This window comes from Neltuma alba, unplaced genomic scaffold (genome assembly GCF_004799145.2).
Source record: "Neltuma alba isolate B1F8T4 unplaced genomic scaffold, ASM479914v2 tig00013336_pilon, whole genome shotgun sequence".
NCBI lineage: Eukaryota > Viridiplantae > Streptophyta > Magnoliopsida > Fabales > Fabaceae > Neltuma > Neltuma alba.
The window spans coordinates 67,076-94,872 of record NW_021637609.1 but is presented as its reverse complement, the minus strand read 5'-3'; the positions used below and the strand labels follow the sequence as shown (position 1 = coordinate 94,872).

Here is a 27,797-nt window from a genome sequence, read left to right as displayed (position 1 = left end):
GGCCGTTAAGCTGCTCATAAACCCTAGCAAACTAACTGTTTCAAGAGCTGAAAAAATCGGGGACTGATTGAGCTGAATCATGGCTGTGAACGATGCTGACCAATCACATAAGCCTCACAGGTCTCGTCAGTCTGGTGCAAAGAAGGCTAAGTCAGATAAGAAGAAGAAGCGTGAAGTTGCCGATGATCATCACAAACAAAATCCTAAGGTACTCTCCGTGCTTCTTTTTTTTTTTCCCCGGTTTTGGGGTTCTTCTGTTCGTTCGTACAAGAAGAGACTGTAGTCTTAATTATATTTAATGGCGGAGCATAATGTATTTTAGGCGTTTGCTTTTGCGTCTTCGGCGAAAGCCAAAAGATTACAATCCCGTGCCGTCGAAAAAGAGCAGCGTCGTCTTCATGTTCCAATTATTGACCGGGCTTATGGTGAGCCAGCACCTTATGTTGTCGTGGTGCAGGGCCCTCCCAAGGTCTGCGCTGTCCATGTCTTACTTTCCCTGTCTTTGATCATAGTTTAATTTGCCACCGTTTTCCTTTTAGTTTGTTTCTTGTTGCCTCAAACTGCTTCGCCTTTAGGTGGGGAAGTCGCTCTTAATAAAGTCCTTGGCAAAACATTATACGAAGCAAAATTTGCCTGATGTTCGAGGTCCGATAACCATTGTATCAGGTTTGTGCATATTTACTTGGCCGTAGTCCTTGCTTATTTACTTAGCCATATTACTGGCATACGGTACTTTTATTTTAGACTATTTCTGTAATTTGGTGGAAAATCGATTGGTACTGATAAATGATTGTTTGATCAGGAAAGCAGAGGCGACTGCAGTTTGTGGAATGCCCGAATGATATCAATGGCATGATAGATGCCGCAAAATTTGCAGATCTAGCATTGCTTCTCATAGATGGGAGCTATGGTTTTGAAGTGGTGAGTTCCTGGAGGATTAATTAATAGAGTTGTATACTGAAACATATTGGGTCAATCTCGTTAGTCATTATATGTCACTACAGTATGGGAATGCAATTGAGCTAAACTTGGTGTGTCATGCACATTGTGTTTGTAATTGTCCTCACGCTTTGTCCCCTTACAACTGCAGGAAACCTTTGAATTCCTTAACATATTACAAGTTCATGGGTTCCCCAAAGTCATGGGTGTTCTGACTCATCTTGATAAATTCAAGGATGCTAAAAAGTTGAAGAAAACAAAGCAACGTCTTAAACACCGTTTCTGGACTGAAATATACGATGGAGCTAAATTGTTTTATTTATCTGGTCTTATTCATGGAAAGTAAGCATCTTAACAATATTCTCCTTTGTTGATCAGAGTCTCTGTTTTTTTCACAGTCATTAATAATGATTGCAAATGTTAGGTATGAGTTTAATTTATAAAATGTCTTTTTTTTTTAAAAAAAAAATTGAGCAGGTATTCAAAACGTGAAGTGCACAATCTTGCTCGCTTTATTTCTGTTATGAAGTTTCATCCTCTGTCTTGGCGAACTTCCCACCCTTATGTTTTGGTGGATCGGTTTGAAGATATCACTCCTCCTGAAAGAGTTCTAGAAAATAAGAAATGCGACAGAAAAGTCACACTTTATGGTTATTTGAGAGGGTGCAATTTGAAAAGGGGAAATAAGGTACGCTTTTGTTCTGCTAACTTATCTGCTGTTTTAAAACCAATAGCATCATGTTTGATGTTTCCCTTTTAAAGCAATGCATGAACCATTGTTTTCCTCCTCCTACTCCTCCTTTTATGCATTTTTAACCATTGATTGTGCGTTAGTTTGCTCACATCGCTGATTCTGCATTGCATACTTATTGTTTCCCTATGAATGTATCCCTTCATTTGCCCTGTTGACCCAGACTTGCATATGCTAATTAGGAGGAAATCTGCCCGAGTTGATCTCTAAATAACGCGCCATACCTTTTTTGCTTGAAATGATTAACTTTAATGTCAAAAATACCAAGTTGCGGCATCTGCTTGTATATGGGGCTGTCACCACATGATTCACTTAAAAAATTTATGCTTTTCAGTATCTGCTCTCTCTCAAACTTCACTGGTCTCTTAAAAATGCAAAGCATGTTAGACTAAGGGAACTGGCTATGGTGTTTGGCTCAATGATAGGTCAAAGCATGTAATGAACTTCTACTGTCTTGCTTAGTTTGATATGGCAACTTGATGATCCAGCGGCATTTGCATTGCTTCTGTTTATGTTCCCCATTGTTGGCACTCAACATATATTTTGGAAATCAGGTGCACATAGCAGGAGTGGGTGATCATAGTTTAGCTGCGATCACCCTGTTACCTGATCCTTGTCCTCTACCATCTGCTGCAAAGAAGAAGGGACTGCGAGATAGGGAAAAGTTATTCTATGCTCCCATGTCTGGTCTTGGGGATCTTCTATATGACAAAGATGCTGTGTACATAAATATTAATGATCACTTTGTCCAGTTTTCGAAAGCCGATGATGAAAACTCATCCATGGCAGGCAAAGGTTTTTACATTTTGTTTTCCGTCTCATCATGCATTCTTTCTTGTTGATGGGAATATAATAGTCATTTGATGGTTCTTATAATTTTTAGTTTCCTGTACATTCTGTTCTCCTGGCCTGGGACTATTATTTGTTAACCTGGTATCTTCATTGAATATGATCTCTACCAGCTACGTGTACTGATCAGATAATATATTATTACATTACACATTCTTGTCCCATTTTTTCCTGATTCCAGTTTCTTTGTAGTAAAATATTATACTTTCCACTATTTTAACAGGAAAGGACAGAGACGTAGGGGAGGTTTTGGTGAGGTCCCTTCAGAATACCAAATACTCAATAAATGAAAAACTAGAGAACAGCACTATCAATCTTTTTAGCCAAAAGTCATCAGAAGCACTACATGATGCACGGGGTAGAAATGTAGAAAATAATGAAATGGATATGGGTGGCTCAGAATCTGATCAAGATGAAGCCGTTCCACCCAGTGCCATATCAGACAGTGAAACTAGTGGCTCTGAAGAAGATAGTGACACGAGAGATGGTAATGCTGCCACTGCAGATCACTTAAAAGAATGTGTTGAGTTTCATGGTGGAAGACTTAGGAGAAGAGCAGTATTTGGGGATGATGTTAATCAAAATGATTTGAAGGTAGGCTGAAAGTTGTTATTTGTGTTGAACAGAACCCCTACCACCCCTCCGTGGACCTCTATATTCTTTCTTAATGGTGGCCGCTTAACACGCTGGCTGGCAACTGTGATCTTTACTTAAATCCACTGATTCATTTTATGCAAATCATTTGTTTTCATATGCTACATATCTCAGTTTGGATATTGCAATGAGAATGCTCACCAGCACAAAATGACATCTTTTATAGGATTTAGATGAAGAGGACGGGGCTGTCAGTGATGATGCAGCATCATCTGACTCGGAATTTTCAGAAGAGAACCAAGATGATGATGATGCAGATGGTACAGTTCTTCAGCTCATTTTTAAAGATTCGTATCCATATGGTCTTTTTGGTTGTATAAGTGAGGGTTTGTTCTGCTACAGAAAGTAGATTTGGTAGACAAAAGTTCATTTTGGAAGGATATTAGGAGGATCTTACATGACAAAACAGTTTTCATTCCAATGTCTCGTTAGTCATTAAATTCGATGAGTCTTCAGATGTGACTTTACCTTGTTCCTGATTTTTTCTTTCAATATCCTTCTTAGAAGACAACGTGGGAGATGTTTCAAAGTGGAAAGAGTTGTTGGCTGAAAGAACCGTCTTACGGCAAACTCCTAGCTTGATGCAACTTGTGTATGGGAAGTCTACTGTGAATTCAACCAATGTGAAGAAAGAGGATGACAGTAGTGAGGATGAAGAAAGTGAAGGCGAATTTTTTAAGCCTAAAGAGGAATTCAGAAAGGTTGGTCATCTGCTAACACCCACTACTTGTTCTGCTAGTGTTCATTTCTTTCAGAAAGAGAAATAATGCCTATTTGTTATAGCATTTTGATTGCATAAAATTAATCTTTGCACAACTAATAATTATTGCTTCACAGAATCACAACATTTCCCTTTCCAGTGAGAATTAAGCAATTTTTCACTGCACATATCAGGAGTCTCAAAAGATGCTATTTTTTTTTCTTGAGCTGAATTGGCCATTTTTGCCCTTGAGAGTATCTGCCTTCTTCCTCCCTTCCTCCCTTCTATTTTTCCTTCAAATTATTAATATAAACTGAAACTTTCTGTGCTTGCTTTTATCCTCTTTTTAAAATCTATAGCAAAAAATGAGAGAGGGATCAGATGGTGAAGATGTCAACACTGAGGACTGTTCCAAGACTGCAAAGTTTGTGGAAGTTAAACGCTGGGAAGACAAAGATTTTGGGCAAATTCGTGATCGTTTTGTTACTGGTGACTGGTCAAAAGCTGCACTTAGAAACCAAGTATCTGAGGCTACAACTGGAGATGAATTTGATGCTGCCTATGGTGACTTTGAAGATTTAGAAGCTGGAGAGAAGTATGAGAGTCATCAGACAGATAGCGAAGTTCCTGAGATGGTACAAAAGGGAGAGGACTTGGAAGCTGAAGAGCGGAGGCTCAAGAAACTTGCTCTCCGTGCAAAATTTGATGCTCAATATCCTTTTCCCCCTTCTGTTTATGTTTTAATAGGAAGAGTTATCATCTTAGCTCCCCCTAAAAAGTAGTAGAGAAATAAAGACCCCTATTCTGTAATATAGTCCGGTCTACAATGAGTTGAACTTGAATTTATCTGTTGTTATGGGCACAATAATAAAAGTTCACTAAGAGCAGATAGAAGGATGCACCCCCCGGAGAACAATTAATAGTGGCTGTTGAATCATTATTACTTTGTTGCTTGGTACTCAGTTAAAGAAAATCTGTGGTTTTAGTGTTTTGGCCCCTGCTACGCTTTCTCTCTACTATTTTTTTCGGTGTTGCAAAAACTAATGCATTATGGATTTTATTTGTGACCTTAATTTTGATCTACGTATGATGGATCATCTGAGGAAGAAGCAAGTAATAAAAATGAGGCCAAGTTCCATCGTGGCCAAGCTAATGAAAGTAGCTATTTTGACAAGGTAAATTCCTTTGCTTTGATTTAATCTCATCTACTGATCCACTTAAAGAACAGCACTCATTCTTGGTTTTCCAGTTGAAGGAGGAAATTGAGCTTCGGAAGCAGATGAATATAGCTGAACTCAATGATCTTGACGAGGCTACCCGATTAGAGATAGAAGGCTTTCAAACAGGAAGTTACCTAAGATTGGAGGTTCATGATGTCCCTTATGAGATGGTTGAATACTTTGATCCTTGCCACCCAATATTAGTAGGAGGGATTGGTCTTGCGGAGGAAAATGTTGGATACATGCAGGTCATTGGCATTTGTTTTTTTGTTGTTCCATACTTATGTTACCACCCTGACATAAGTGGTTTGCTGGGACTTGTCAAGTAGTTTACGCATTAAACAACTGGAAAGTGAAATATTATTAAATTTCATTGGAAACAAGTGTTGAACTTCTTTGTCTAAAAAATTATTGGCCGAGTCAAATATGTCTAATAATTAGGACAGAGATCACATGAAAAAATATATAGAATTAAATGAACTGGTTGGGGTTAGAGATAGGCCAGGTTATTTAAACGCAGTTATCTCAATCCCAGATATAGAAGTTTTTGCAGGAATTTATAAGACAACCACAGTGACTTGTGATTAATTTTGGTTTGGTTCTTATAACACGGGAGGAAACTTAGTTTTTAGGTGTTTTCTATTAGGTTCTTTGATAACACGTGGAGAATTCTTTTCCTGAAGGATTTACTAATATAGTGCTAGGTAAGCTTCAAAATATGCCCCCTGAAAATCTTAGTAGTGAATGCCTGAGGGAACTTCACAAAGGTTTTTTTTAACATATTAAGGATGCTTGAGACTGGACTTTATTTTGATGATGCAAACATGGAACAACTTGTATTTTGTGAATGATGACATGCCGCATTTATATCCACGAAAGAAGGAAACATGCTGGGCTACTTGTATGAGTGGGAAGATTAAAATTTGGCTGTAAAAACAGGTTGCTACTTAATAATGTTTGTTTTAAACTTCCATATCTTTCCCATTTCTTTAAACTCTTGCTGTGATTCGTCCTTTCCTTCTCTCATCAAAAAATTAATTAGTTCTTCCTCTTCTGTACAGGCTAGGTTCAAGCGACATAGATGGCACAAGAAAGTTCTTAAGACTAGAGATCCTATAATTGTTTCTGTTGGATGGAGGCGTTACCAGACAACCCCGGTTTATGCCATTGAGGATCGTAATGGGAGGCATCGTATGCTTAAATACACTCCAGAACATATGCATTGCCTGGCTATGTTTTGGGGCCCTCTTGCCCCTCCCAACACTGGGATAGTTGCTGTTCAGAATTTATCAAACAATCAGGTCAAATTTGACACCTTATTGAGTCTCTGGATTTTGCACTTGACTTTCATCGGGATTCACTTCTATCCAATTATATTAACAGAATATACCTGAATTTCTTCATTTCTATTTGCTTTTTTACCATAGAGATGTTAGTCCTTCACTTTCCCTTTTATTTTGGGTTGATTAATGTAATCATTTTTGCTCAGTGAGACTTTGTTTGATTTATCAGGAATCATTTAGGATTACGGCAACTGCTGTTGTACTCGAATTTAATCATTCAGCAAGGATAATGAAGAAAATAAAGTTGGTTGGCTACCCTTGTAAGATATTCAAGAAGACAGCACTCATCAAGGATATGTTCACTTCGGATCTTGAAGTAGCTCGGTTTGAAGGTGCGGCTATTCGAACAGTCAGTGGGATCAGGGGTCAGGTTAAGAAGGTTCGTCCTCTGTAACTCTTACAGCTCTATCTCTTGTCTAATGTTTTTAAGGATGTGAGGATGAGAATATAGAGAAGATGCAAGGATTGTATAAGTTATTTGCCATCTGTTTATGCTGAGATTTTAATCTGGCAGGCTGCAAAAGAAGATATTCTTAAGCAGTCAAAGATGAATGGAGGCCATCCTAAAGAAGGAATTGCTCGGTGCACATTTGAAGACAAGATTTTGATGAGTGACATTGTTTTCTTGCGGGCATGGACTCAAGTTGAAGTTCCTCAGTTTTTTAATCCCTTAACAACAGCATTGCAGCCTCGTCAGCAGACCTGGCAAGGAATGAAAACAGTTGCTGAATTGAGAAAGGATTACAACCTTCCTTTACATATAAATAAAGATTCACTTTACAAGGTATGAACTGGTTCTATGCAGAAAATATGGCTGGCCCACCGACTTTGCTGCTTTCTTCCCTGTTTTGGGTCTTATTTTTACTTACGATTTCTTTTTTTCTTTTTGTTTTTTTTGTTTTACCAAACTTTTTACTTACGATTGGTTCTATGCTTTTTTTGTTTTTGTCTATTTTCTTTGCCAGAAAATTGAAAGAAAGCCGCGGAAGTTCAATCCATTGGTGATTCCCAAGTCTCTACAGGAATCACTTCCTTTTGCGTCAAAGCCTAAAGATATGCCTAGTCGAAAGCAGCGGTCACTTGCTGAGAGAAGGGCTGTTGTTAGGGATACGCACGAGCGTAAAGTTCATGCTCTCGTGCAACAGCTCCAATTAATTAGAAATGAGAAGGTTAGTGTGCGGACTATTTTGCCATTCTCTTGACTGTCGTTACTTGCATCTCTGTCCCTGTCCAAGACGATCTAGAGTTGTCAGCTCTCTATTTGCCTCAATCATTCCTCTATATTGTAGCGGTTCAACTATTTGTATTTAAGCCGACATTTCTCACGGCTTCATTCTACGTCTTATGTGGACCTTGTGCAGTTGAAAAAGCGAAAACTTAAGGAGGAGGAGAAGAGGAAAGAACATGAAGCTGAGAGAGCAAAAGATGAGCAATTGCTAAGAAAACGCCAAAGAGAGGAAAGGCGGGAGAGATATCGTGAGCAAGAAAAACTGAAGAAAATCCGGAGAGCAGAGGTCTAAGTTTGACTTAACTATGTTGCAGAACTGATTTGTCCTGTGCAGGCAAAAAGATGTTTGATGAGGGGGCGCCCTCCAGAAAAGTGAAGTTTTGCGGAAATTACAGTCCCCTTTGGGGCATTCAGAAGGCGCGGATACCCGAATTACTAGCAGCCATGGGTCGAGGGAAAAAGCCTGTGAATAAGGTGCGGCGTGTGAGGGTTAAATGGGCTTTGAATCCCTTGCGTGGCGTACATTTTGGTGACAACTGCTTGGCGCATCCTAAATATATTTTTATGTTTTGAGCGGCTTGCAGCCGGCCGTTCGACTTGTAAGCTAGAAATGTCGTTGGGCCTCGGCATGGTCCCAAGTATAACATGATAACCAAATATTCGAATCATTTATTTATTTCTTATTTTGCTTTTGAGTTATTAAATTATTAGACATTTTTACTGCAGATTGCTCTCGATTTATTTGCTTCATTGGAAGGATTTCATGAATACTCCCCCCGGCTAACCAGGATCACGAGTAATAATAATCGACATTACATAAAATTTATTCATACTCATAAATATATGAAAAATTATGAATAAATACTTGTTATTTTTTCCCTTATATTTTAAATTGGTAAGAAAGTATTTTTAAAAATAGTAACAGTAATAGTAATCGACAATACATTAGCTTGTGTTATCAAGCATTAAATAATGTACTTCATTTTAAATCATTTCCTTTTTAACACTTCTGGAACGAATTGAATTGGAATTTCTTATAATGGCGATCTCAAGCAATTCAACTTCCTATTAAAAAAATTCTTGTGCACGTCATCCTTATGCAGGGACCGTGCTAATATTCTTTATATCGTTGGATCATGGACGTCCCCAAGGGGGCCTATTAAAAAAATTTCTCCAACAAAGCATCTCACTCCATTCCAAAGAAATACTCACAAAAAAAAGTTATTTGACAAGATGGTACTGTCTAGATCGGAAAGGTGGATATATGATAACAAAATGTTTTGAGCGATTGAATTCATCCTTCTACTCTCAACATGCAATCAATAGTTCAAAACACAACCATCAAGTAGTTAAGGAAGTATCCTACGTCGCCGGCGTGGAGTTTCTCGTTTCACGTACATTTTCTCCATCTCATCCAGCGGTCGAGTGGATCCATCTGGCAAGCTGGCAAATTTCCACCCCCCACCACCTCCACGCTTCCCTCGAGGTCCTAATTTCTCTACTGTAAATGTCCATCCATTAGAAGGGCGACGCCGACTATATTTGTGGCATTTCACCTCCCCAGCCATCTAAATGAAATTAAAACCACATTATTCAATGAATTCAGCAAACAGAAAGAAACATCTGATTATCAGGATAAAGGCAGAATAGCAGTTTAATCGACAAACATCTACAATGTTTGCAAACAATGGAAAAGGAAATTAAATGACACTAAGGACTAAATTTCCAGGCAAAATGACTGTACAAGACGCGCCCAAAATAATTGGACCGTGAATCAAACAAACAGACCAATAATCCACTAATCTTTTAGAAAGGAAAACATTTCTGAGGAAAATAAACCATCAGCACTTCTCAATAACTGAAAGTATTGTCATGCTTTATTTCTTCAAAAAATGTTACATGCTTCGCCGAGAACATCTAGTAAATCAATAAAGCTACCTTTTAGAAATTTACCAAGTCTTCCAACCCACAGTTTTCCCTTTCCATGAAAAGCAATGATAATCAGGCATGTGGCGTACCATAGTCATCCAAACAGCCAACAGCCACATATGGTCCATTAATACTCAAGTTTTGTCATAGAATGCCACAATTTAGTCCTTAAAAGATCACTTTCCTTTTACCTATAACTCTCCAAGAATAAAGCCTTTCAAGTTAATTTCCATACCATTTTCCTCTGATCAAAATGGCCCCATTAAGCAATGCCAGATTCACTGAACACACTGACATATGATAAATGGGAGTCCACATGAGCGAGAAAATAATCTTTTAGAAACTAAATTATTAATTTTCTGTGTTCTATTATGTCTTCTAGCAAGACATGGGCAGTCAAGACATTCATAGATAATATTACAGAACAGCAAATTATAAGCACCAGAGTCTCAAATGGTGTTAGAGGCTTTGAATTAAAGTCACCTATCAGACAACTTATCGGTAATTAGCATAAACACTCATCACTGTGAGGGGCATCTGTAGTCAAAGATAATACCACAAGTCCTACCAGCAAATCCTATCCTCATTTAACTTCTATTACGTATATGCCTGATTTCATCTATCATTTCACAAAAACCAAAATATAAAAATGTTGGCTCCTCTCTGCTACAGAAAATTTAAGACCAACAAAAAGACAAATAATGAATTATCAGCGAAAAAAATAAAAATAAAATAACATCAGCGTTCTCTCCATTGAGAAACATAAGGTTATAGCCGCGGAACTCACTTTCTTTTTGTTGAAGTTCATCCTTTGAACAAACTCTTGATAAAGCATCTCGTCTTCCTTTTGGGAGATTTCATAATGGACTTCATCCAAATCTTTGGTGATACCATCCCAACCCTCAGGCATAACCTTAAAGTCAGGTTTGTAAGGAAGCGATGCAACATGAAACTCCCTGTCATGTGAAATAAAAAATCTGCCAAAAAAATATTAAGACAAAAATAAAATAAATTATTCTAGCTAAAAATAAATAAGCTCTTCACCATATCCCTAAAACAACTTAATTGTCTATGTGCCCATAGCTTGCAAACTTTTAACCCAAGTCACATCACACATGAATCAATTAGGATGAAAGCAACGATAACGATTTTGGCAACCTTTTAACGCTTGGTCCATAAAATCTAAATAACCCGTCAACAACAACAGTAATACATGAAAGGCTTTTAAATAGAGAAAAAGGATGAGAAAGGCGATTGTAGGAAGGGTGGGAGGGCACACAATTTACAACTCTATTTCTTCTAAGTTATTTCCATAATTCATAAGCTGTTCCACAGTCCAACAAACCGGAAACAAACAGTTGACAATATATTATAAAGTAAATGAAGTAAAAGACATATTGATCAACGTAAATACATAAGAAACGGAAGCCACTACATGGCAGTTAATCCAGCTGAATGACGTAATATATAAGGTACATAAACCTCAAGGACACAATTTCGAGTTGGTCAAGGAGACAACTAGCAAAGAAAACTGGTAAACTCAGCTTGTTTGGTATTTCCTCTCAATTCAATTTCACGAGCAACAATAAAGAATTAAAAAAAAAAAAAAGACTTTATAAGGAAGACAGCAAGGCAACGTGAATAGACATTGGGACAGGGAACGCTTCCTTCCATCAGAATGGAGGAAGATTTATATTAATTTGAAAGCCTAGTTTGTATCTAAGATTGGTCCATCCAATGATAAAAAATGTGAACGACCATAAAAAACAGGAACATATGCGGTTCTCTTCGAAAGGAGGATTTTTTCCCCAGTGATCAGAGTTCATAGAACGGGAAGAAACTGAGAGAAAGAATGCACCCGACAAAAGTGTAAAAGAAAGGTCAAATTGTTGTAAAATCTGAACCATGACAATCAATGGAACAAATAGACAAAACAAAAACTTACTCGGGACAGGTGTCGAGCAAAACCTCAACAGAATCGTCGAGGGGATGGCCAAGTTTTTTCTCCTCTTCTTCCTCAAGCTCCTTCAGCCATAGAATGGCGTGCACTCTCTGCCTCATAATCCTGTAATCTTTGGCAAGCCTCTCAATAGTGTAAACCTCAGGGTTTTGCTTGTGCAAGCGATAAATCTCAGCTTTCTCGGAGTCCTTTAGATAAGATCCTCTAGCACCGGGCTCTTGCACTTGCTTCAGCAATACACTTATTTCACGCATCCTTTCATCCCATCCATCCACAAAAGCCCGACTCTTTTGATTTTCAGCCTCCAGTTCTTTCAACTTATCCTCTATGTCTTGTAAACTGGATAGCACTGAAGCTTGCCCATCAACTTGGCCATTGAAGTGCTGCTGTGTTAACCCAGTGGACCAAGACGACATGGACTCCCATTCCATACCATCGACGCCACTCCAGGATGATCCTAATCCCTTATCTTTTTGGTCATCACCGACTCCAGAATCGGTTGAGTAGCTTCTGGACCTCATGAATGGACGAGCTTCATAGCAATTGTGAGATCGTAATACTCTTGGGGTTGATATAGAAAGACGAGATATTAAACGCCGAATATTTTGCATGGTACCGGTAAAAGTATAACTCAAGAGACGCAGCGATGGCTGTGGACAAAGGACAAAGTTCAAGCTTCCATCCCAACCTCCATGTTTCCAGTGCTCGCCCTAGCTCCGATGCGGGGTGATGACTGATGCCGTTGCTCCACTTCATGGGCTTAGTTCGGCCCATCAATTATCTCAGCCCAACCCAAAATGTTGTCTCTTTTTGTTTTTGGATGCAAGGGAAAGAACACAAAATGTTGTCTTTTCCTGTTGGAAAATCCTTCATCCGATTGTCAACGTGGCATAATCAAATTGATATATCTGCTTTCATTTGACGGTCGAGATAAGTTCTGCATTTACCGCACAATGACTCTCTGGACAACTGAACACCTTTTCAGCCTCCTCCTCATCTTCCCTCCCTCCCTCCCGCTCCCGCTTCGTTCGTCGCCCTGCAGCTCTTTTGGTCTTGGAACTCTCTTAAGTAAGTTATTTGTTGTCATCTCTTTTCCAAACTGAGTTTTATTTCTTTTATTCTTTTCTGGACTGCTTTTAAAATTGCATCCGCTCAATTAGGAGCTGGTTCATTCGTTTGCATTTGTTCATTCTTCATCTTAAGCTTGGAAGTTACAAGCAAGTGAAGTTTTTGCGCTCTTTTGATCTTGCATTTTTTTGTTGTTGCGGAAGATCCCATGCTTCCGGTTATGGTAAATTTCTGGGCTTTTTAGGAGTTAAGATGGGAAAGCCCTCTAAAAAGAAGGGAGGAAGGCAAAAAAATAACTTGCTAGTGTTTTAATTATTTCGCGGATTCGACGCGGATGATCTTCATTTTCCACTCTTCCTCCTGTATTTAAGATCTTTTGTTTTTTTAATGTATTTTGTAAGTTTTTTATAACAAACCTTGAAGCGGCGGTAATTTTCTTTCTAGTTTTGCTGTAGCGTTTATTTTTGTCCTTTTATCTGAGAAATAAAGCCTATGGTCTACAAATCATGAATTTTCCTTCACTTTTCGCATAATTTTTTTTGGTCTCCGGTTTCACACTGACAGGTTTTCTCGATATCAGTTCAAAGAGGAAAAGTGAGATTCATTGCATTCTTGTTTTTTAGTTCGACATATGGCATTCTTGTTTAAAGGTAGAATAAGTCATGACATGGAATTAAATCTCCAAAAAAGGTAGTTGTATCTTCTATGGTTAAATATTTGACCGAGAATTATTCCCAGGGGAATGCCTCGGTTGAATTGAACATTGTTATGCGCACTATTACTTGAGTTACTTGGCTCATCTCTCAGTAATAACAGTTGTTTGAGACCAACGAATGAAGAACTATACATTTCTCCTCGAACTGATTCCTTTGATTTGTGTGGTTCATTTTGATTGAACTTTTAGAATCCTGGTATCATGTTAAAGGAAATCAAGTGACCAATTGGTAGGCTCGGAAAAAATTTTCTGCCCTTTTTGTTTTATTCATTGTGCATCCTCGATTCTCAGTTGAGATAAGCATTCGCCCCTCCGAAACTGCCATTCTAATTTAATCTCACCCCAAGAGAAAAGCCCAGAAAACGTATGTGTATAATTTATTTCAAACAATAAAAATGATTAACTTGTTCAATTTGACTTAGTTAATGGTAGCTGCATATCTTTTGTTTTTTGGCCTGAAGCTGCATATCTGTGTTGGTCGAGAATTAAGTGGTGATGAGAAACCTCCTTGTTTATGGCCTTACTCCTTCTGGTATCAATAGACTGATCTATTATCTACACTTCATTTTTGTTGTGGACCTCAACATTACAGGTATTACTGAGTTTGCTGCGTTGTTATCTGCCTCTTTCTAGGGTATAACCAGCAACCACAAGGTTTTCCTCTTTAAAACTCAATGGTACCTGAGGGATAGTGGAGTTATGGGCTTATTTCGGGATGCTAGATGTTTTAAAGGTAAGAGTTAGGACAATTGATGGTTGCTGCCTTGCCGCTGCATCATTTATCTTGCATTATAAGTCTTCTTAAGTTATGCTTTGTAAAATTGTGTAAGCTTCCCTTATGTTAAAACCATTTAAGTTAATATGGGTTATTGCTGGAGTGTTCATACATATTAACTTAGTTTCTATTCATGTTTTAAATATTAGTTTGATCAAGACATATTGATAGGCATGTAAGTACACAGCTGGGTTCTGTTTCCTGTAGACAGTGCAGTGTCGTGCATTTTATGGCTAATACTTGTTCATTGGTAGCATTTGTTTGGTCTGTAATGCTGATGATATTGCATTTGTTGCAGTTTCTTTGTACTGTCAACTACTTTTTCTTATCATCTGGCTACCTTCTTACCAAGATGTGATGGCACAACAGAAACAAATTGACTTCAGTCGTGTTTCTTCAATGGCAGAGTTAGCCAAGGCACCTACTGTTGGACTATTTGATCCCATAGAAATATCACCTGCTGTCATACCACAACACCCTAATCCCACAGAGCCTCTGTCACCAATGTATCCTACTTTCCCAGCCAGATATGAACCAGTTTTAACTGGGAAATGCCCAGTAAATTTTTCAGATATATCAAATATCTTAGATAAAACAGCATCTGATTGTGCTGGACCTTTGGCAGCCCTTGTGGGGAATGTAATATGTTGTCCACAGTTTACTAGTTTAATCCACATCTTCCAAGGTTACTTCAGCATGAGCTCTGATAAGTTGGTTCTTTCGAGTACAGTTGCTGAACATTGTTTTTCTGATATCATTAGCATCTTAGCCAGTAGGGGGGCAAACAGTACAATCTCTACACTTTGCTCCATAAAATCATCTAATCTTACGGGTGGGTCCTGTCCTGTGAAGGATCTTTCCACTTTTGAGAAAACAGTTAACACAAGTAAATTACTTGAGGCTTGCAGCACTGTTGATCCACTGAAAGAGTGCTGTAGACCTATTTGTCAGCCTGCAATAATGGATGCAGCACTTCAGATTTCAGGGAGAGAATTGATGATCAACAATAATAAAAATTTGGGCGGAGAAGTGAATCACATGGATTATCTCAATGATTGTAAAGATGTGGTTTATTCTTATGTTTCAAGAAAACTTTCGTCAGAGGCTGCAAACACTGCCTTTCGAATACTGTCTGCCTGTAAAGTAAACAAAGGTATGGAAACTATATGGTTTTGACAATGGCATACTTGAGCAAATTTGTCCATATATCTCTCTTTTTTTTTTTTTTGGTACTAACAATTTAACCCTCCCCGGCAGGGGAGCCACACACACCTGTATACCTTGTTTTGAGAACATCTTTAAGGTTTATGGTTTTCCATCTTATAAATGAATAAAGCAGTGCTTATGGAGAGCACTGCTTTATTTTCATTGACATACAATTTCCTCATCATATAATTATTTCTCTAGAGACTTTAGTTTATACCCTGGCCTTTTTTTTTGGGGGGGGGGGGTAATATTTGAATTTAGAGTTAAATTTAATATATTTCCTGGAAGGAAAAAAAATGTAGACTATACCTCGATGGGAAGCAAATGAAATCCCTCTTTTTTTCACTATCGACAAGCTAGAGTCCTTCTTTTCACTGTGCATGTCTTAATGAACTGCTTCACATGATACTAAATTTCCAGTGTCATTTCATATCATTTTAATTATTCTAACGAACAAAGTAAAATTTGAGGTAATGTATACCCAATGAAATTACTATTTTGTGTTTCTATTCTTCCTCTTCTGCTGTTGTTTCCCCTTTTTATTGTCTTACTCTTACGAACTGAATATTTTGGCTGTGCAGTTTGCCCTTTGACTTTCAAGGAGCCTTCAGAAGTAATTAATGCTTGTCAGAATGTTGCTGCACCTAGCCCTTCCTGCTGTAGTTCATTAAACATTTATATTGCAGGGATACAAAAGCAAATGTTAATTACAAATAAACAAGCTATCATCTGTGCTACACTTTTTGGATCTATGTTACGTAGAGGCGGCATAATGACAAATATTTATGAACTCTGTGATGTAGACTTGAAGGATTTCAGCATACAACGTACCTACCCTGCTGCATTTGTTTTGTTTTTTTCCGCCTACTACTATCTTTAGTTTATCTGATTTAGTTCTTTTCTGTTGTGCATCTGCTCGGGGCTGGAACAGCATATGGACAACAAGGTTTGCTACTTCTACTCCTGCGATCAATTAAATGATTTTTTTTTTTTTGGGGGGGTGAGAAAATGGTTATATATATATATATATATATTTTTTTTTGGGTGAGAAAATGATGTTATATTTATTGCCTTATGAATTTGATGCTGATTAAAAATATATATATATGGAGTTGACAGCGTGTACTTGGAAGTTTGGGCGTAGTTTGTTGCCTGAATTGGGTCAAGATATCATGGCAAATGGGTTTTGAGTCATTGCATTGGGAATTGTTCCCTTCTGATTTATGCCAAGATTGATGGATTAGGCTTTGTTGGTTGAATCTGCCATCCAAGTTGATACGAGACACCTTCCTGGGTTGATTAGATTGCACGGATGGCTTTTACCCTTTATATTTGATTGGATAGCAGTTGATGTGTTCCTTAAATCATCATAACCGGGGGGGAAAAAAAAAAAGCAGAAGACCATGCTTTTCATATAAGGGAATGACAGAAGACCATGCTTTTCTTACAAGGGAATGATGTTATTGTTTGTAGGATTGATAATATTGGTTTATGCAGGATGCCTGCTTCGGAGCCTGCCTGCAGACGTGGTGTTTGACAACTCAACAGGCTTTAGCTTTACTTGTGACTTGAATGACAACATTGCTGCACCCTGGCCTTCATCATCTTCGATCACATCCGTGTCCCTTTGTGCACCTGGTACATGAATAGACTGAATGTTCACTCCGGTTATTTTTAAGTCCTGGATATTTGGATACCATGTTATTGGGTCGCATATTACTTACATTTAACCTGTTTCTTGAGTTTTTCAGAGATGTCATTACCTGCACTACCGACGTCGCAGACTTCAAAAAATATGGGTGAGTGCCATTCCCTTGTGCATTTCATTTATGTTTTAATAGAGACAATTATGGACCCTGTTCATAATTGATATATATATATATATATATATATATATCCATAAACTAGTTCTTGCTTTGTCTACCCAAATTTATCTGTCTCAGAATATTGTTGCTCATCAAAATTGATTTTGTAACTATGATGCGTTTTGCAGGCTGTAATTCTAGGAGATTGGAATATCGCATACTTATTTTTTCATTTTTCATCTTTGGTGCGTTACTGCACTAGAGAGATTTTAGGATTGAGCTGGTTGTGTCGGGAGGGCCTTTTCCAAATTTGCTGGCGTGTATTTGGCATGTATATTTTTAAATGGCCTGTGTATGTATAGCATGCCCCAACCCCGTTTTGCCTCTTTTTTTTTTGGCCCCGGTTGCCTTTGCCCATCTTTCATCTACTTCTGGATATCCCGTGCGTTTGCTGCTTGTATTTGTGTAGCTGCAGCTCGTATCCTGAAAACGCGCTGTGTTTGATTGAAGCTGCCCTGATGATGCTTAGGGGAGGCAATTAAGTGTTTTCATCAACATATTCCGGCCTGAAGCATTGGGATAGGTTATTGTTACTCACATGCATATTCTGACATGTTAGCTTTTGCCATATGTCCGTAAATTCAATTTCTAAATCAGCCGAGCAGTAGATTCATATACGACATTTGATAAATGTTGCCAGCACGAAAAAGAAAGACAAGCTAATAAAAAGGAAGATTTGTGACTCCGGAAACTAACTCCCTATCTCATGTTTTGCAAAGATGACCTTAAGAATGCATAAAATTGCGCGAGGATTACAAGAACGAAAACACGAATCCGCCGCTGAAACCAAGTTTCCAGCAACATGAATGTTATAAAACCATCTTTGTTTTTAAGTGATCACAAAAGGGATGAAAGAAGTGGAGGGCACGTGATGCCGGGAAAGCGAGACAGTGAACAAACTCAGCAGACGACACGGGGATTTTTCGTATCAGATCTATAAGTCCAACCGACACGGCCTCAAATTTTTCTTGCATCGTGAATGAAGCATGAGGCTGGGTACTCTTTCTGGCACAACAGCTTACGCTAAGGCATGGTTTAACCATAGAGGACTCAGTTAAGCATCATATCTTAGCAAATAAACTGTCCACCATGGCGCATGACTGATCCGATGTTTTATCAAATTGCATGTTCTCCATACAGAAGAAAATTAATTCAGCCTCCGCATCAGACAGCTTACCATAAGTAAAAGAGAAATCCAAAACCTCTATGGATCATGGGGATCTTGAGGTCCATAACGACTGCCCACCCCAAAACCACCAAAGCCACGGTCACATGTTCCGCTTTCATAAAGCTTCCATCCCCTCTGGACCCATGGCCAGAATTATAATCCAAGGTCCACCCCTACGTGGGTTAACAGATCTGGACATTCAAGTGGGTCTACTGCTTGCAGTGACACTAACAGAAATTGGGTTTAGCAAAAAAATCAAGATTTAAGTTCTCGCCGGGAAAAGTATCTAAGTTTTATACCTGACAGTATTTCTAATTTGATTGTCTTTGTTAATAGTACAACCGTGAAGATATTAAAAAAAAAAAAAATACCTACATAGTTCTGCTACCAGGACCTTGCACGTACAGGCCTTCCGACGGTGATCCTGACAATGGTTGCATTCTTATAAACACACGCAAACAAAAGAATACTGGTTTTTCAAACAGGAAGCAGGGAAATGAACAGTTGTTTTTTCTCTTCAATTTGTGCATGTCATCCTTACACGGGCTATACTAATCTTTGTGTTGTTCCAATTTCATCCGATGTCCCGAACAGTTGCTTTCAAAATGCTCAGTTTATTATTATTCTTTCTTATTTGGGGGGGGGGGGGAAGCTGAAACGAACGGGAAGAACGGAGTAAGGTGATTGTGATTAACGCATGAGGAGGAGACTTTTAGCCAAGGGAAAGGGAAAACAATGATGATCCATAATGGATCAAACACGTCTAAACAAGTTTTGATAGAGGGATGGGCAATTGAAGAATCGAGGACCAAAGTTAATCAGAATGCGACAGGAGCGCAAGCGGAAGCTAAAGAAATTGAGCTAGAAAAAGAGGGAACGGAGATGATAAAAGGACAGTGAATGCCAAGAGCGAAAATGGGAAACACGACCCTGAGGATTCTATTACATATTTCTTCTCAGCCCACTATGCCAGAGACACAGTTTATCATAAAATAATCAACTTAACTAATTTTTTTAAATTTTTTTAATTAACATAAATTCAGAATTTTCTCAATTCACTCTGAACTTAACATTAATTTTTATTGGACCAAGAGCATAAAGATTAAAACTCTCCTAATAAATACGTTTCTCGAGTTCACTTAAAATTAGTTAAAATAAATTAATCGAAACATCAATTGTCAATCAAAGGAGACCTCCGAATTCTCCACGCTACTTTCAACAAAATTTTACACGCATTAAATATACATGAATTATACACACACACACACACGAGCAAGCTGTTCAGCCGTGTCCCGCAGGTTTCAATATTTCTCAACTTCCCTTATCATGCTGCCCTATACTTCCACCACAATTTTCTCGGTCTCCACGCTCTCCTTTGAAAACATCCGACCACCGTCTTCCAATGTCAGTTTGATTTCTCATCGGCTTTCCATTCTTAATATGAATTGAAAACTTTCGATTCCGTCATAATTTTACATACTTTTTGCATCTACCAAATGAACTTATGAATCAAGTTTGACTTTATCCAAGAGCCAGCTAAGCTTAATCACAAAGCTACCGCTTTGATATGAGTTGAGACACCACAAAGGATAACATAGGGAACCTCATACGCCAACCAGGAAGCAAGCAAGAACCAAGCATTAAGAATATTCTTGAATAATATTTGACTCAGTTTAGAGGTTATTATGATTTAACTTCGTTCCTGTTTCATTCTATTTTTCCAATTCTTAATATAAAACGTAATTAATTAATTTGTGTACATTAAAAATGTTAGTTAAATTACTTAATATAACATGTTTTACTAAAACACTCTAATAAAGTTTCCTCCCTCCTTTCTATACTTGATTATTATTGAAAGAAGATCAATAGGATTAATTTAAAAAAAATTACTAAATATGTAAAATAAATCTTATATATATAATCAATATTAAACATCAAATTAGATCCTACATTAAGGATCTGATTACCACTTTATTGCTACTGCCAGTGCCATCCATTTTAAAGAGTAAGAAAACGAAACCTATACATCCTTTCTTTCCCCCTTGTTTCTTCAACTATATCATATATACACACGAAATGAGATTAAGGCACCGTAGTGAGATATACCTCTTTCCTGCCAAACAACTTCTAATTTCTATTCTGCTTCTAGCATATACAGATCTATAGAGTAAACACGCTAAACGCTTCCGCTTGACTAGAATTTCTACTATTCAATCTTCCAAACAGCCACTGAGGAAGCAGCAAAGTTGGTTGCACTAGGACTCTGGTACGTGACTTCTTCGAACCAGGTCGCATGCAGCTCCACTCCTGCAATAGGAAAAATCGTATATCTAGATATTTGTTGAAGCAGGACTTACAATGGTCACGTCGAAGCCATGCATAATCACATATGCTAGGAGCCTCCCAAGAAGCAACTGCTACTACCCGAGCTGCTTAAGAAGCAAGGCATATCACGAACAAGAAACTTCACACTACGTGCGCCCATATCTTCCAATATCTCCACGCACTCTTGCAGGTCCGAGTCGTTTACCAACATCACCCATTCCTCTTCGTCGTCTAGATATTTAAGCTGGAATGACCCATTTTGTAATTTGAATCTTGTCGCTACTTCTTCGTATAGTTGGAAACAACCTGCAGATCGGTCAAACTTGAAACGTATAGTATCATCTTTATAGGTGGCTTTCACAATAATTTTTGATCCGCTGTCAACAAGCGTTGATTTTACTTTGGAAGGCTTCTGATTCTCAAAGCTTTCAGCACCAGACGAACTGCCGTGGGTCATTGAACCAGAGCCATTGGATGAGTCTGTCACGTTTGAAGAAGTAGGTTGGCTGTGTTCAACGATCCCATTGTCCCTATCCACAATATTTTCCATCTCATCAGCAACCAGAGAGCTTGAACTCCAAGAGACAATATCAGGACCAGAACTTTTTGCTCCCTGACCATCCTTGTTCAGACCCCATCCGTTTCCATCTTTTGTAGCAACTGACCCAAGACATGCTTGCTCCGGACACCCCTGAGCCTTGACCATCCGGCACAATCCATTATCTAGGGCCATTGATTTTGAATCTTGACTACAATCAACAAAAGAACCTTTGGCTTTCTTCAATTCTCCCTCGCCTGAATTCGGAATAATTAAACCTTGTGAGCACACAAGCTGGTTAGCCAAATAAACATCATTATCTTCCAACTTAATTGCCGAATTCTCTCCTTCACTACACGGTACAGTAGGCACCGAGACTCTGCATTTTGTCACACCCTCAGGATCTTGTACGGGCATACCCTTCTCAGAGAACAAAAGACGACCGTGTGCATCAAATTCTTGAATGATTGAACCTCCTGCCACAAAACCCCCAGCAGATGGGTCGAACTTTAGCCCTCCTTCTACTCCCTGAACAGAATCAAGCACAGTCTGGATTTTCTTTAATGAACGATTCACTTTATTTATTTTACGGGATGGCCATCTTGAAATGCCATGTTGCCTGCATATCCGCTTCAGAGTTGTAGGACAAACTGCACAAAGAAGCAAATTTGTCAACGAACTTGTCTTAGCATATTAACAGGTTCCATTCAGAAATACTCAACGTCTGTAGATTAAAAAAAAAAAAAAAAGGGATATGTTATAAAATTTGTATGTTTAGACATCTGCAGGGATGCTGATGAGCTCACTTAAGTCAGACACTCAGACACCCGCATTCTGCATATCTCGCCATGCAGAATGCATTCTTCTTCTAAATTTGACAACTGAATTTCAGACCCCAAAAAAAAAAAAAAAAAAGAACTGAATATAGTTTAATGCTAAGGCGTAACACGCAATCAGTGTTATAATTATCCTAGTAGCATTAATGGGGAAATATCCAGGATGGCTTTCAGAACGCAAAAATATGCATTCTCGTTCTCAAGCCATATAATTATAGCCTTCGCATTCACAAGTCAGACTAAAAATAAATAGGACAGAACTTAGATCCAGTGCCTTAGGTCCATATGTCCAGTGGGCCAATCACATGCCGCCACATAGATTATTTTTAAATATCAGCGCTTGACTCCATTGCAGACTCCATTAGCCGACAAAATTTTTTAAAAAAAATTGTAAAAAAACCAACAGAGGGACTGCAAGAGGGGACTACGTGAATTCTAAAATGGCCAACGAGATGCATTAGCCATTGTGAAGACAGGGCAGTGGCAAAGGAGAATCAGCGACAAATTTGACAGTGATGATATCACAAATCATACCAACAGGAAAACAATTCATCAAGTTTTGAGACCATATTAGGGTTCGTTCTGCTAAAAAATCAGACTGAAAAAACCCACAAAACTGCAGTCATATTTAATGATTCACAGAATAATTAGACTAACAAAGGGGAAAGTAATAAGAGATCAATATACAGAACCTTCAGATGTAAAGTCCATCATCACCAGGTCCAAGGTGTGGGCTATGGGAGCTGTGCAGAGAGAAAAGGAGGGAGGAGGGGGGGAGAGAGAGAGAGAAGAGTGGTAGAAGCAAGAGAGTGAAAATTCATATCGAAAGCTACTGAATAGAGAGCATTAGGATCCTCTTAGATTTATTGTTGCACCGGTTACCCAGAAGACCATGGGGTGTGATGATGAGCTCATCTTCGTCGATGAAATTACCGCAGCTCCTCTGTGTTTCTTTTTACAATTTTTTTCAGAAATTTTTGCAGCCTAACGGAGTGTTTAGACAGAGTTAAGTGCTGATATGTAAGAATAATCTAGGTGGCAGCATGTGATTGGCTCAATGGACATAATGGACCTAAAGCACTGGACCTAAGTTTTGTCCAAATAAATATCCATCATTATGACCCAAATAAATAAGCCAGGCCAGTCAATTGACAGAAATTAGCAAAAATCACATCATATTATAGTCTCACCACCAATGCTCTTTGCGGCATCCTTTAGACTACCAGAAAAGTAGTGCTGGAGAACACTCAAGCTGACATTCTTCTCACCCGTGCTTCTCTTTTTCTCAACCTGCCTTTTTGACCCATTCATTTCCTACAAGACAAGATACTACCATATGTTAAAGTTCAATCTCCAAGGCCAATAAGAATCACAAGTTCATAAAACCAATTACAAGCAAAGTTTAATATCAGTACATATAGCAAATGCATCCATAGATAGAAGATAACGGCTAGGGGTCTATTGCAGTACTTTTCAGCTATCCTTGAGGTAAAGAATTTAATACTTCCCAGCAACTTCATCAAGCAATATGTCCTAGTCGGCCAGTATTAACTTCAAGTATACGGAGAACTTGCAAAATGCTTATAAGTTTAAACACACGGCAATCATTCATTTCTCCAAAGTTATTCCCCAAGTTACACATCAACAAAAGCATGCTTGCCTGGAATGTTGCTAGATAACAGAGCTTAATAGTTGGGATCAGAGAATAGCGGTTGCAACCAAATGATACCTGGTTATAAGCATCTTCAATTCCATTGTTTCTCAAGTTGCAAACCTTCAAAGAAATCTTACTGACTGAGTCCTTGTCACCATCCATCAATTCTATTTGAGAGTTTCTCCTAGATATAGGCAAAAAATCTTGTACTTTTTCATTTTGAAGATTTACCAGCGACGCTGATATTCCTGATAATTCAGCATCAGTAACTGTCCTCAAACTCTTGCAAATTCTCTGCATGGTGCCCGAGAGATTATCCAATAAAAGTTGCTGCTCCGAACTCCCTCTCATATTGACAGGTAGAAAAAATTCTAAAATGTAATCATCATCATTAGTGAAGGTACTCCTTAGCCTGATAGCAACTGCAGCATTCAAATTGTACTTGCGTGCATGTTGAACAAGCGGATATTCACCAACATCATATGCCTTGACATCAGGATAGAAAAATGGCTGGTTTGACTGAATAGCTTTGCCAGCTGTGCCTTGCCCTTCCTCAAGATGATGTTCAACGCATGCATGAACAAATCCTTCCATCATTCTATCATTAACATAGCAAGCTGATTCTTCAATGCATAATACACATTTATCACTAGAACTTGAATGACCCTCCTTAATTAGCACTCTCATAGTTTCATTGCCAACTCCCTTCAAGTAACAACAGGGAATCCATGTCAATGCCAGAGGCAAACTATGTGCATGACACACAGCCCGTAACACATCAATGATCTCCATTAAAGCTGCTCTTTTGTTATTTGAGAGACTCTGCAGAAAAAGAAACCATCTTGTAAGACATGCAAAAATCAAAAACCACCTTGCAAAAGCACCAAACTTGTTATTCTTAAAACTTTGCTTGTTTATTTTTCCTATTTTCAATAATGTAGGGGAAAATCAATGCATCCTACTTTTCAGGTGTCAATAAATACCTGGGGAAGAAGTCGGCGAGTCACAGTAGTTCTTAAATTCACAACCTGCAGAAAGTTAAGATAAAGATGAATTTATTCTTATTACCTTCAATTAAAACTGATAGTGAATAAGAGAAGAGCATCAATGATGGCAAAATACAGAAAATTTGTTCTCAGAAAAGGAAAAGTTTAGATATATTTAAATTTTATGTATTTTCTGGCCCTCATGAATTTTCTAACTTTTTATTTATTAGCTTTTCTTATACTTTGAGGAAATTATGAGTGCTATTAGTCTGCTAAGTAGACCAATCATAGGCAAAAACTTCGAATATTTGAATGGAGTTTGAGGTAAGAATAAATATCTTCAAGAATATGACATAATAAATTTACAATCGAAAACCCAAGTCAAAAGGAGACATTGAATAAATTTACAATCGAAAACCCAAGTCAAAAGGAGACATTGAAGCAATATAAAATCTCAACTTGCAATCTTCGAGTTGGAACTGGGGTGTGGGGTCTAACAAATTCTTTTAGGCCAAAGAGTTGAAAACTTGAAATTAGGGTTTGGATGTGGATTTTGGGCTTTCTACTAGATCTTAATAGGTGAAATTATGATCTAAAAGTGAAATTTTCAACAACTAACAGCACATGATTCATAAATGAAGCAAGCTAAGGATTTATCTTATGCAACTTTAATGGGGTAAGAAATTGGTAAAAGTCCTTTTCAAATTAATGCCGCACTTTTCAGCTATATGTGTCTAATTGACAAGGAATCAGACAAAGGAAAAATTGAGTGAAGACACTCTTAACACACAAGGTCAACTGCAATCAGACTCAACAAAAGAAGCAAGGATCCTGGCATAGGGCAGAAATCAAGGTATGTGCCAAAATATCAAAGGAAAACCAACCTGGAGTGCTTGGCAAACAATTTCTAGTTCTCTATCAAAATCAGTCTTTTCCTTTGTGGTGACAAGTTCCAGCACAGCACAGCATGGCATTTCGGAGTAAAGATCGAACACTGGAACTGCAATTGATCCACGAACCTCATGATTAACCGCATGCTCAATCCTCAAATATTCAGCTTTAGTGTAGTAACCAACATTGGACGTCCACTCAGGAGCTTTAGAGATAAAGACACGACCAGGAAGTCCTAAGACAGAGCCTGGCCTTCCTTCTGCTGAGAATGTAAATGTCCTTGACACTTCACGGTAACCTGCAAGCATTTGGTCCAGCAAATAGGGTTGCTCACTTGTGGTTAAGATGAATTGATCTCCATGCTTTGTTGGTACCCAAACTTGTGCCAAGATTCCCCCACCAGCGGATTCCTTGAAAAGGGACAAAGCCCTCAGCATTCTCTCCTCTAGTGACCAGCCAGGCGGCCTAGAAACTATACAATTGCCCATCACTAAGTTATTAAGTTCTTCAAAAGTTTCATTCAGATGATGTTTATTGTTTAAGTTCCCATCATCATTTCCATCATCAGAGAACTCAAGTCGGGCATCCATTTGCTGAAATGCAACTTTCTCTCCAGAGTTGGGAGAACTTCTTATCACATTGTAATTCTTATTAACGACGCTAGCCAAGAATGACCCACTGCTCTCCTCCATTAAATTGAATCCATCAAGTGATGCGTATGGTACCGAGGCATATGGTGAAAGCCCATCAGCTAAAACCTGATCTGTGGTTGATGAGCTATTGTACCAACCAGCATAAGTATCAAAATTTACAAGCTCAGAGAAGGTGCTAAGCGTATCCTCTGAAATTGAATTTTTTGTGCTACCATCTAATGATGCTGATCCCTCTACGTGGGCTCGAGAAGAATTCCAGTATCCACTGTCTTTTCCCTCATGAGAAGAAGCGTGTTCCATGATTAGGTTGACACTCAAGAATTGGAACTGAAATTTAGCCAATGCTAGAGATCGTTTAAATAAAAAGTTGCACAAGACATTCTTTCCCCGTTTACAAGCTTGCTAGAAGTTGTTCACAGATCTATCATCATCTCCGTCTACACAAACCAATAACCTTCATGGTCACACAAGTTCAGCATAAGCATAATCACAAATTTAACTTTTAAAAATAATAATGATAATAAAGCAGTACAAATCTACAATATCATTCCACCAACCCCGCCAAAGAAAAAGAAAAAGATGAAAGAGAATTGATTCCTTAACGGCATACACGAAAGATCAAAAGCAAGTACTGCAAGAAGTTTGAATGACACAAAAAGGGATCGACTATTATCAGGAACCCAGCACGGTACATCCCGATTTTGGAAAGGGGGGAAAAAATCCGAAGACCGACGACTAGAAAATCGACAATCTAATCACTGCAGCTACCAAATCCCAACGCTACAGACAAAAAAAAAATCTGCGAATTCCCAGAATATAAGAAGAACTTGAGGACAAATATGTTTAAAACAAGATAACAAGTGACGGGAGGAGAACTTAGTCCGGGAGAGTGAAAGTAGGGTTACAAGTTATAAATACCTGAGTAAGGGGTTGGAGCTTCACAGGAGCATCCGGTAAACACCGTAAGATTAAGAGGGGGGGGGGGGAAAACTATGGAGAATTAGTTAAAGGGGGAGTAGTGGATAGGGAAGGGGCGTCCCCCCAAAAGATGAGCGTTCTTTGTGGCGGAAGAGAAGGCTGAAATTGTAGAGAATGAGATTGAGAATCCCCAATTACACGAACCCTAGAGATAACAATGTGAGTATGCTGCTGATGACAGCTAACGAAGCACCGACTTCAAAAATCTGAAGGCATGACGAAATCTTTGTCTAGAAAAGTCACTAAAAATGGGGCAGCTTTGAAGTAAATGGAGCAAGGGATTGTGGTCATTACTCGCGCGCGCGCGCAGTGCTAATCAAAACATGCTCTGCCTCGTAAACAGAGGTCTGAGACTACAAACATAAGAAAAGCGGAGAAGTGAAAGCCCTTTTGTCTGAAAGCCTCCGACGGAATTACCACTGCTTTTGCATTTACTTGCTAAAAATAGAAAGACGGTGTTTCAGACTTCCAGCGCAAAACCACCCACGCACCCAATCAATCCTCGCCCCCACCCCCCATCTGGCTCTTTTCGATTCTTCCTCAGATTCCAACACAAAATAATGTCA

The 27,797-nt window shown here is 38.5% G+C and overlaps 4 protein-coding genes and 1 long non-coding RNA gene across 7 annotated transcripts; 3 read left to right on the top strand and 2 right to left on the bottom strand.

Annotated features, from left to right (window-relative positions):
- On the top strand, positions 1-8,409 carry LOC114736441 (ribosome biogenesis protein BMS1 homolog). 2 transcript variants are annotated; one of them, XM_028924264.1, is made up of 18 exons: positions 1-208; positions 323-469; positions 576-666; positions 803-921; positions 1,091-1,281; positions 1,417-1,627; positions 2,245-2,485; positions 2,763-3,133; positions 3,360-3,453; positions 3,701-3,894; positions 4,253-4,605; positions 4,978-5,068; positions 5,143-5,361; positions 6,175-6,414; positions 6,626-6,835; positions 6,971-7,240; positions 7,422-7,625; positions 7,818-8,409. In XM_028924264.1, the coding sequence occupies exons 1-18, from the start codon at positions 80-82 to the stop codon at positions 7,974-7,976; spliced, it is 3,534 nt and encodes a 1,177-aa protein (XP_028780097.1). In that variant the 5' UTR covers positions 1-79; the 3' UTR covers positions 7,977-8,409. The 2 variants fall into 2 exon arrangements, with proteins under 2 accessions (XP_028780097.1, XP_028780096.1); XM_028924263.1 differs by having other exon boundaries at positions 2-208; positions 3,698-3,894.
- A 327-nt stretch (positions 8,410-8,736) lies between these two features.
- On the top strand, positions 8,737-27,339 carry LOC114736440 (uncharacterized). The gene is made up of 3 exons (XR_003739346.1): positions 8,737-8,904; positions 17,618-17,620; positions 27,327-27,339. It is a non-coding gene; the product is annotated as an uncharacterized LOC114736440 (long non-coding RNA).
- LOC114736439 (uncharacterized) lies at positions 8,948-12,257 on the bottom strand. The gene is made up of 3 exons (XM_028924262.1): positions 11,559-12,257; positions 10,401-10,590; positions 8,948-9,252 (listed from the first exon to the last, which is right to left on the bottom strand). The coding sequence occupies exons 1-3, from the start codon at positions 12,182-12,184 to the stop codon at positions 9,034-9,036; spliced, it is 1,035 nt and encodes a 344-aa protein (XP_028780095.1). The 5' UTR covers positions 12,185-12,257; the 3' UTR covers positions 8,948-9,033.
- LOC114736438 (uncharacterized GPI-anchored protein At1g61900) lies at positions 13,960-17,795 on the top strand. The gene is made up of 7 exons (XM_028924260.1): positions 13,960-14,089; positions 14,430-15,284; positions 15,919-16,164; positions 16,269-16,283; positions 16,835-16,975; positions 17,089-17,136; positions 17,331-17,795. Exons 1-7 carry the CDS (start codon positions 14,056-14,058, stop codon positions 17,402-17,404), a joined length of 1,413 nt encoding a protein of 470 aa, XP_028780093.1. The 5' UTR covers positions 13,960-14,055; the 3' UTR covers positions 17,405-17,795.
- On the bottom strand, positions 20,497-27,757 carry LOC114736437 (protein NLP9). 2 transcript variants are annotated; one of them, XM_028924258.1, is made up of 7 exons: positions 27,526-27,757; positions 27,172-27,437; positions 25,594-26,707; positions 24,707-24,751; positions 23,799-24,545; positions 23,260-23,383; positions 20,497-21,883 (listed from the first exon to the last, which is right to left on the bottom strand). In XM_028924258.1, the coding sequence occupies exons 3-7, from the start codon at positions 26,551-26,553 to the stop codon at positions 20,763-20,765; spliced, it is 2,997 nt and encodes a 998-aa protein (XP_028780091.1). In that variant the 5' UTR covers positions 26,554-26,707; positions 27,172-27,437; positions 27,526-27,757; the 3' UTR covers positions 20,497-20,762. The 2 variants fall into 2 exon arrangements, with proteins under 2 accessions (XP_028780091.1, XP_028780092.1); XM_028924259.1 differs by lacking the exon at positions 27,172-27,437.
- Positions 27,758-27,797: the final 40 nt, after the last annotated feature.

Bases quoted from the DNA above. Each gene is read 5' to 3' on its own strand.
- LOC114736441 (XM_028924263.1), top strand. From the start codon at position 80: ATGGCTGTGAACGATGCTGACCAATCACATAAGCCTCACAGGTCTCGT. The intron at 2,486-2,762 runs GTTTTTACATTT...CTATTTTAACAG, and splicing joins CTCATCCATGGCAGGCAAAG to GAAAGGACAGAGACGTAGGG. The intron at 5,069-5,142 runs GTAAATTCCTTT...TTGGTTTTCCAG, and splicing joins AAAGTAGCTATTTTGACAAG to TTGAAGGAGGAAATTGAGCT.
- LOC114736439 (XM_028924262.1), bottom strand. From the start codon at position 12,184: ATGCAAAATATTCGGCGTTTAATATCTCGTCTTTCTATATCAACCCCA. The intron at 10,591-11,558 runs GTAAGTTTTTGT...TTTTTTTGGCAG, and splicing joins TTGCTCGACACCTGTCCCGA to ATTTTTTATTTCACATGACA. The intron at 9,253-10,400 runs GTGAGTTCCGCG...AATTTCATTTAG, and splicing joins TGAACTTCAACAAAAAGAAA to ATGGCTGGGGAGGTGAAATG.
- LOC114736438 (XM_028924260.1), top strand. From the start codon at position 14,056: ATGGGCTTATTTCGGGATGCTAGATGTTTTAAAG. The intron at 14,090-14,429 runs GTAAGAGTTAGG...CATTTGTTGCAG, and splicing joins GGATGCTAGATGTTTTAAAG to TTTCTTTGTACTGTCAACTA. The intron at 16,976-17,088 runs GTACATGAATAG...TGAGTTTTTCAG, and splicing joins CGTGTCCCTTTGTGCACCTG to AGATGTCATTACCTGCACTA.
- LOC114736437 (XM_028924258.1), bottom strand. From the start codon at position 26,553: ATGGAACACGCTTCTTCTCATGAGGGAAAAGACAGTGGATACTGGAAT. The intron at 23,384-23,798 runs GTATCATTTGGT...CTTGTCTTGTAG, and splicing joins TTGAAGATGCTTATAACCAG to GAAATGAATGGGTCAAAAAG. The intron at 21,884-23,259 runs GTGAGACTATAA...TTCTTTGTGCAG, and splicing joins TGCCGCAAAGAGCATTGGTG to TTTGTCCTACAACTCTGAAG.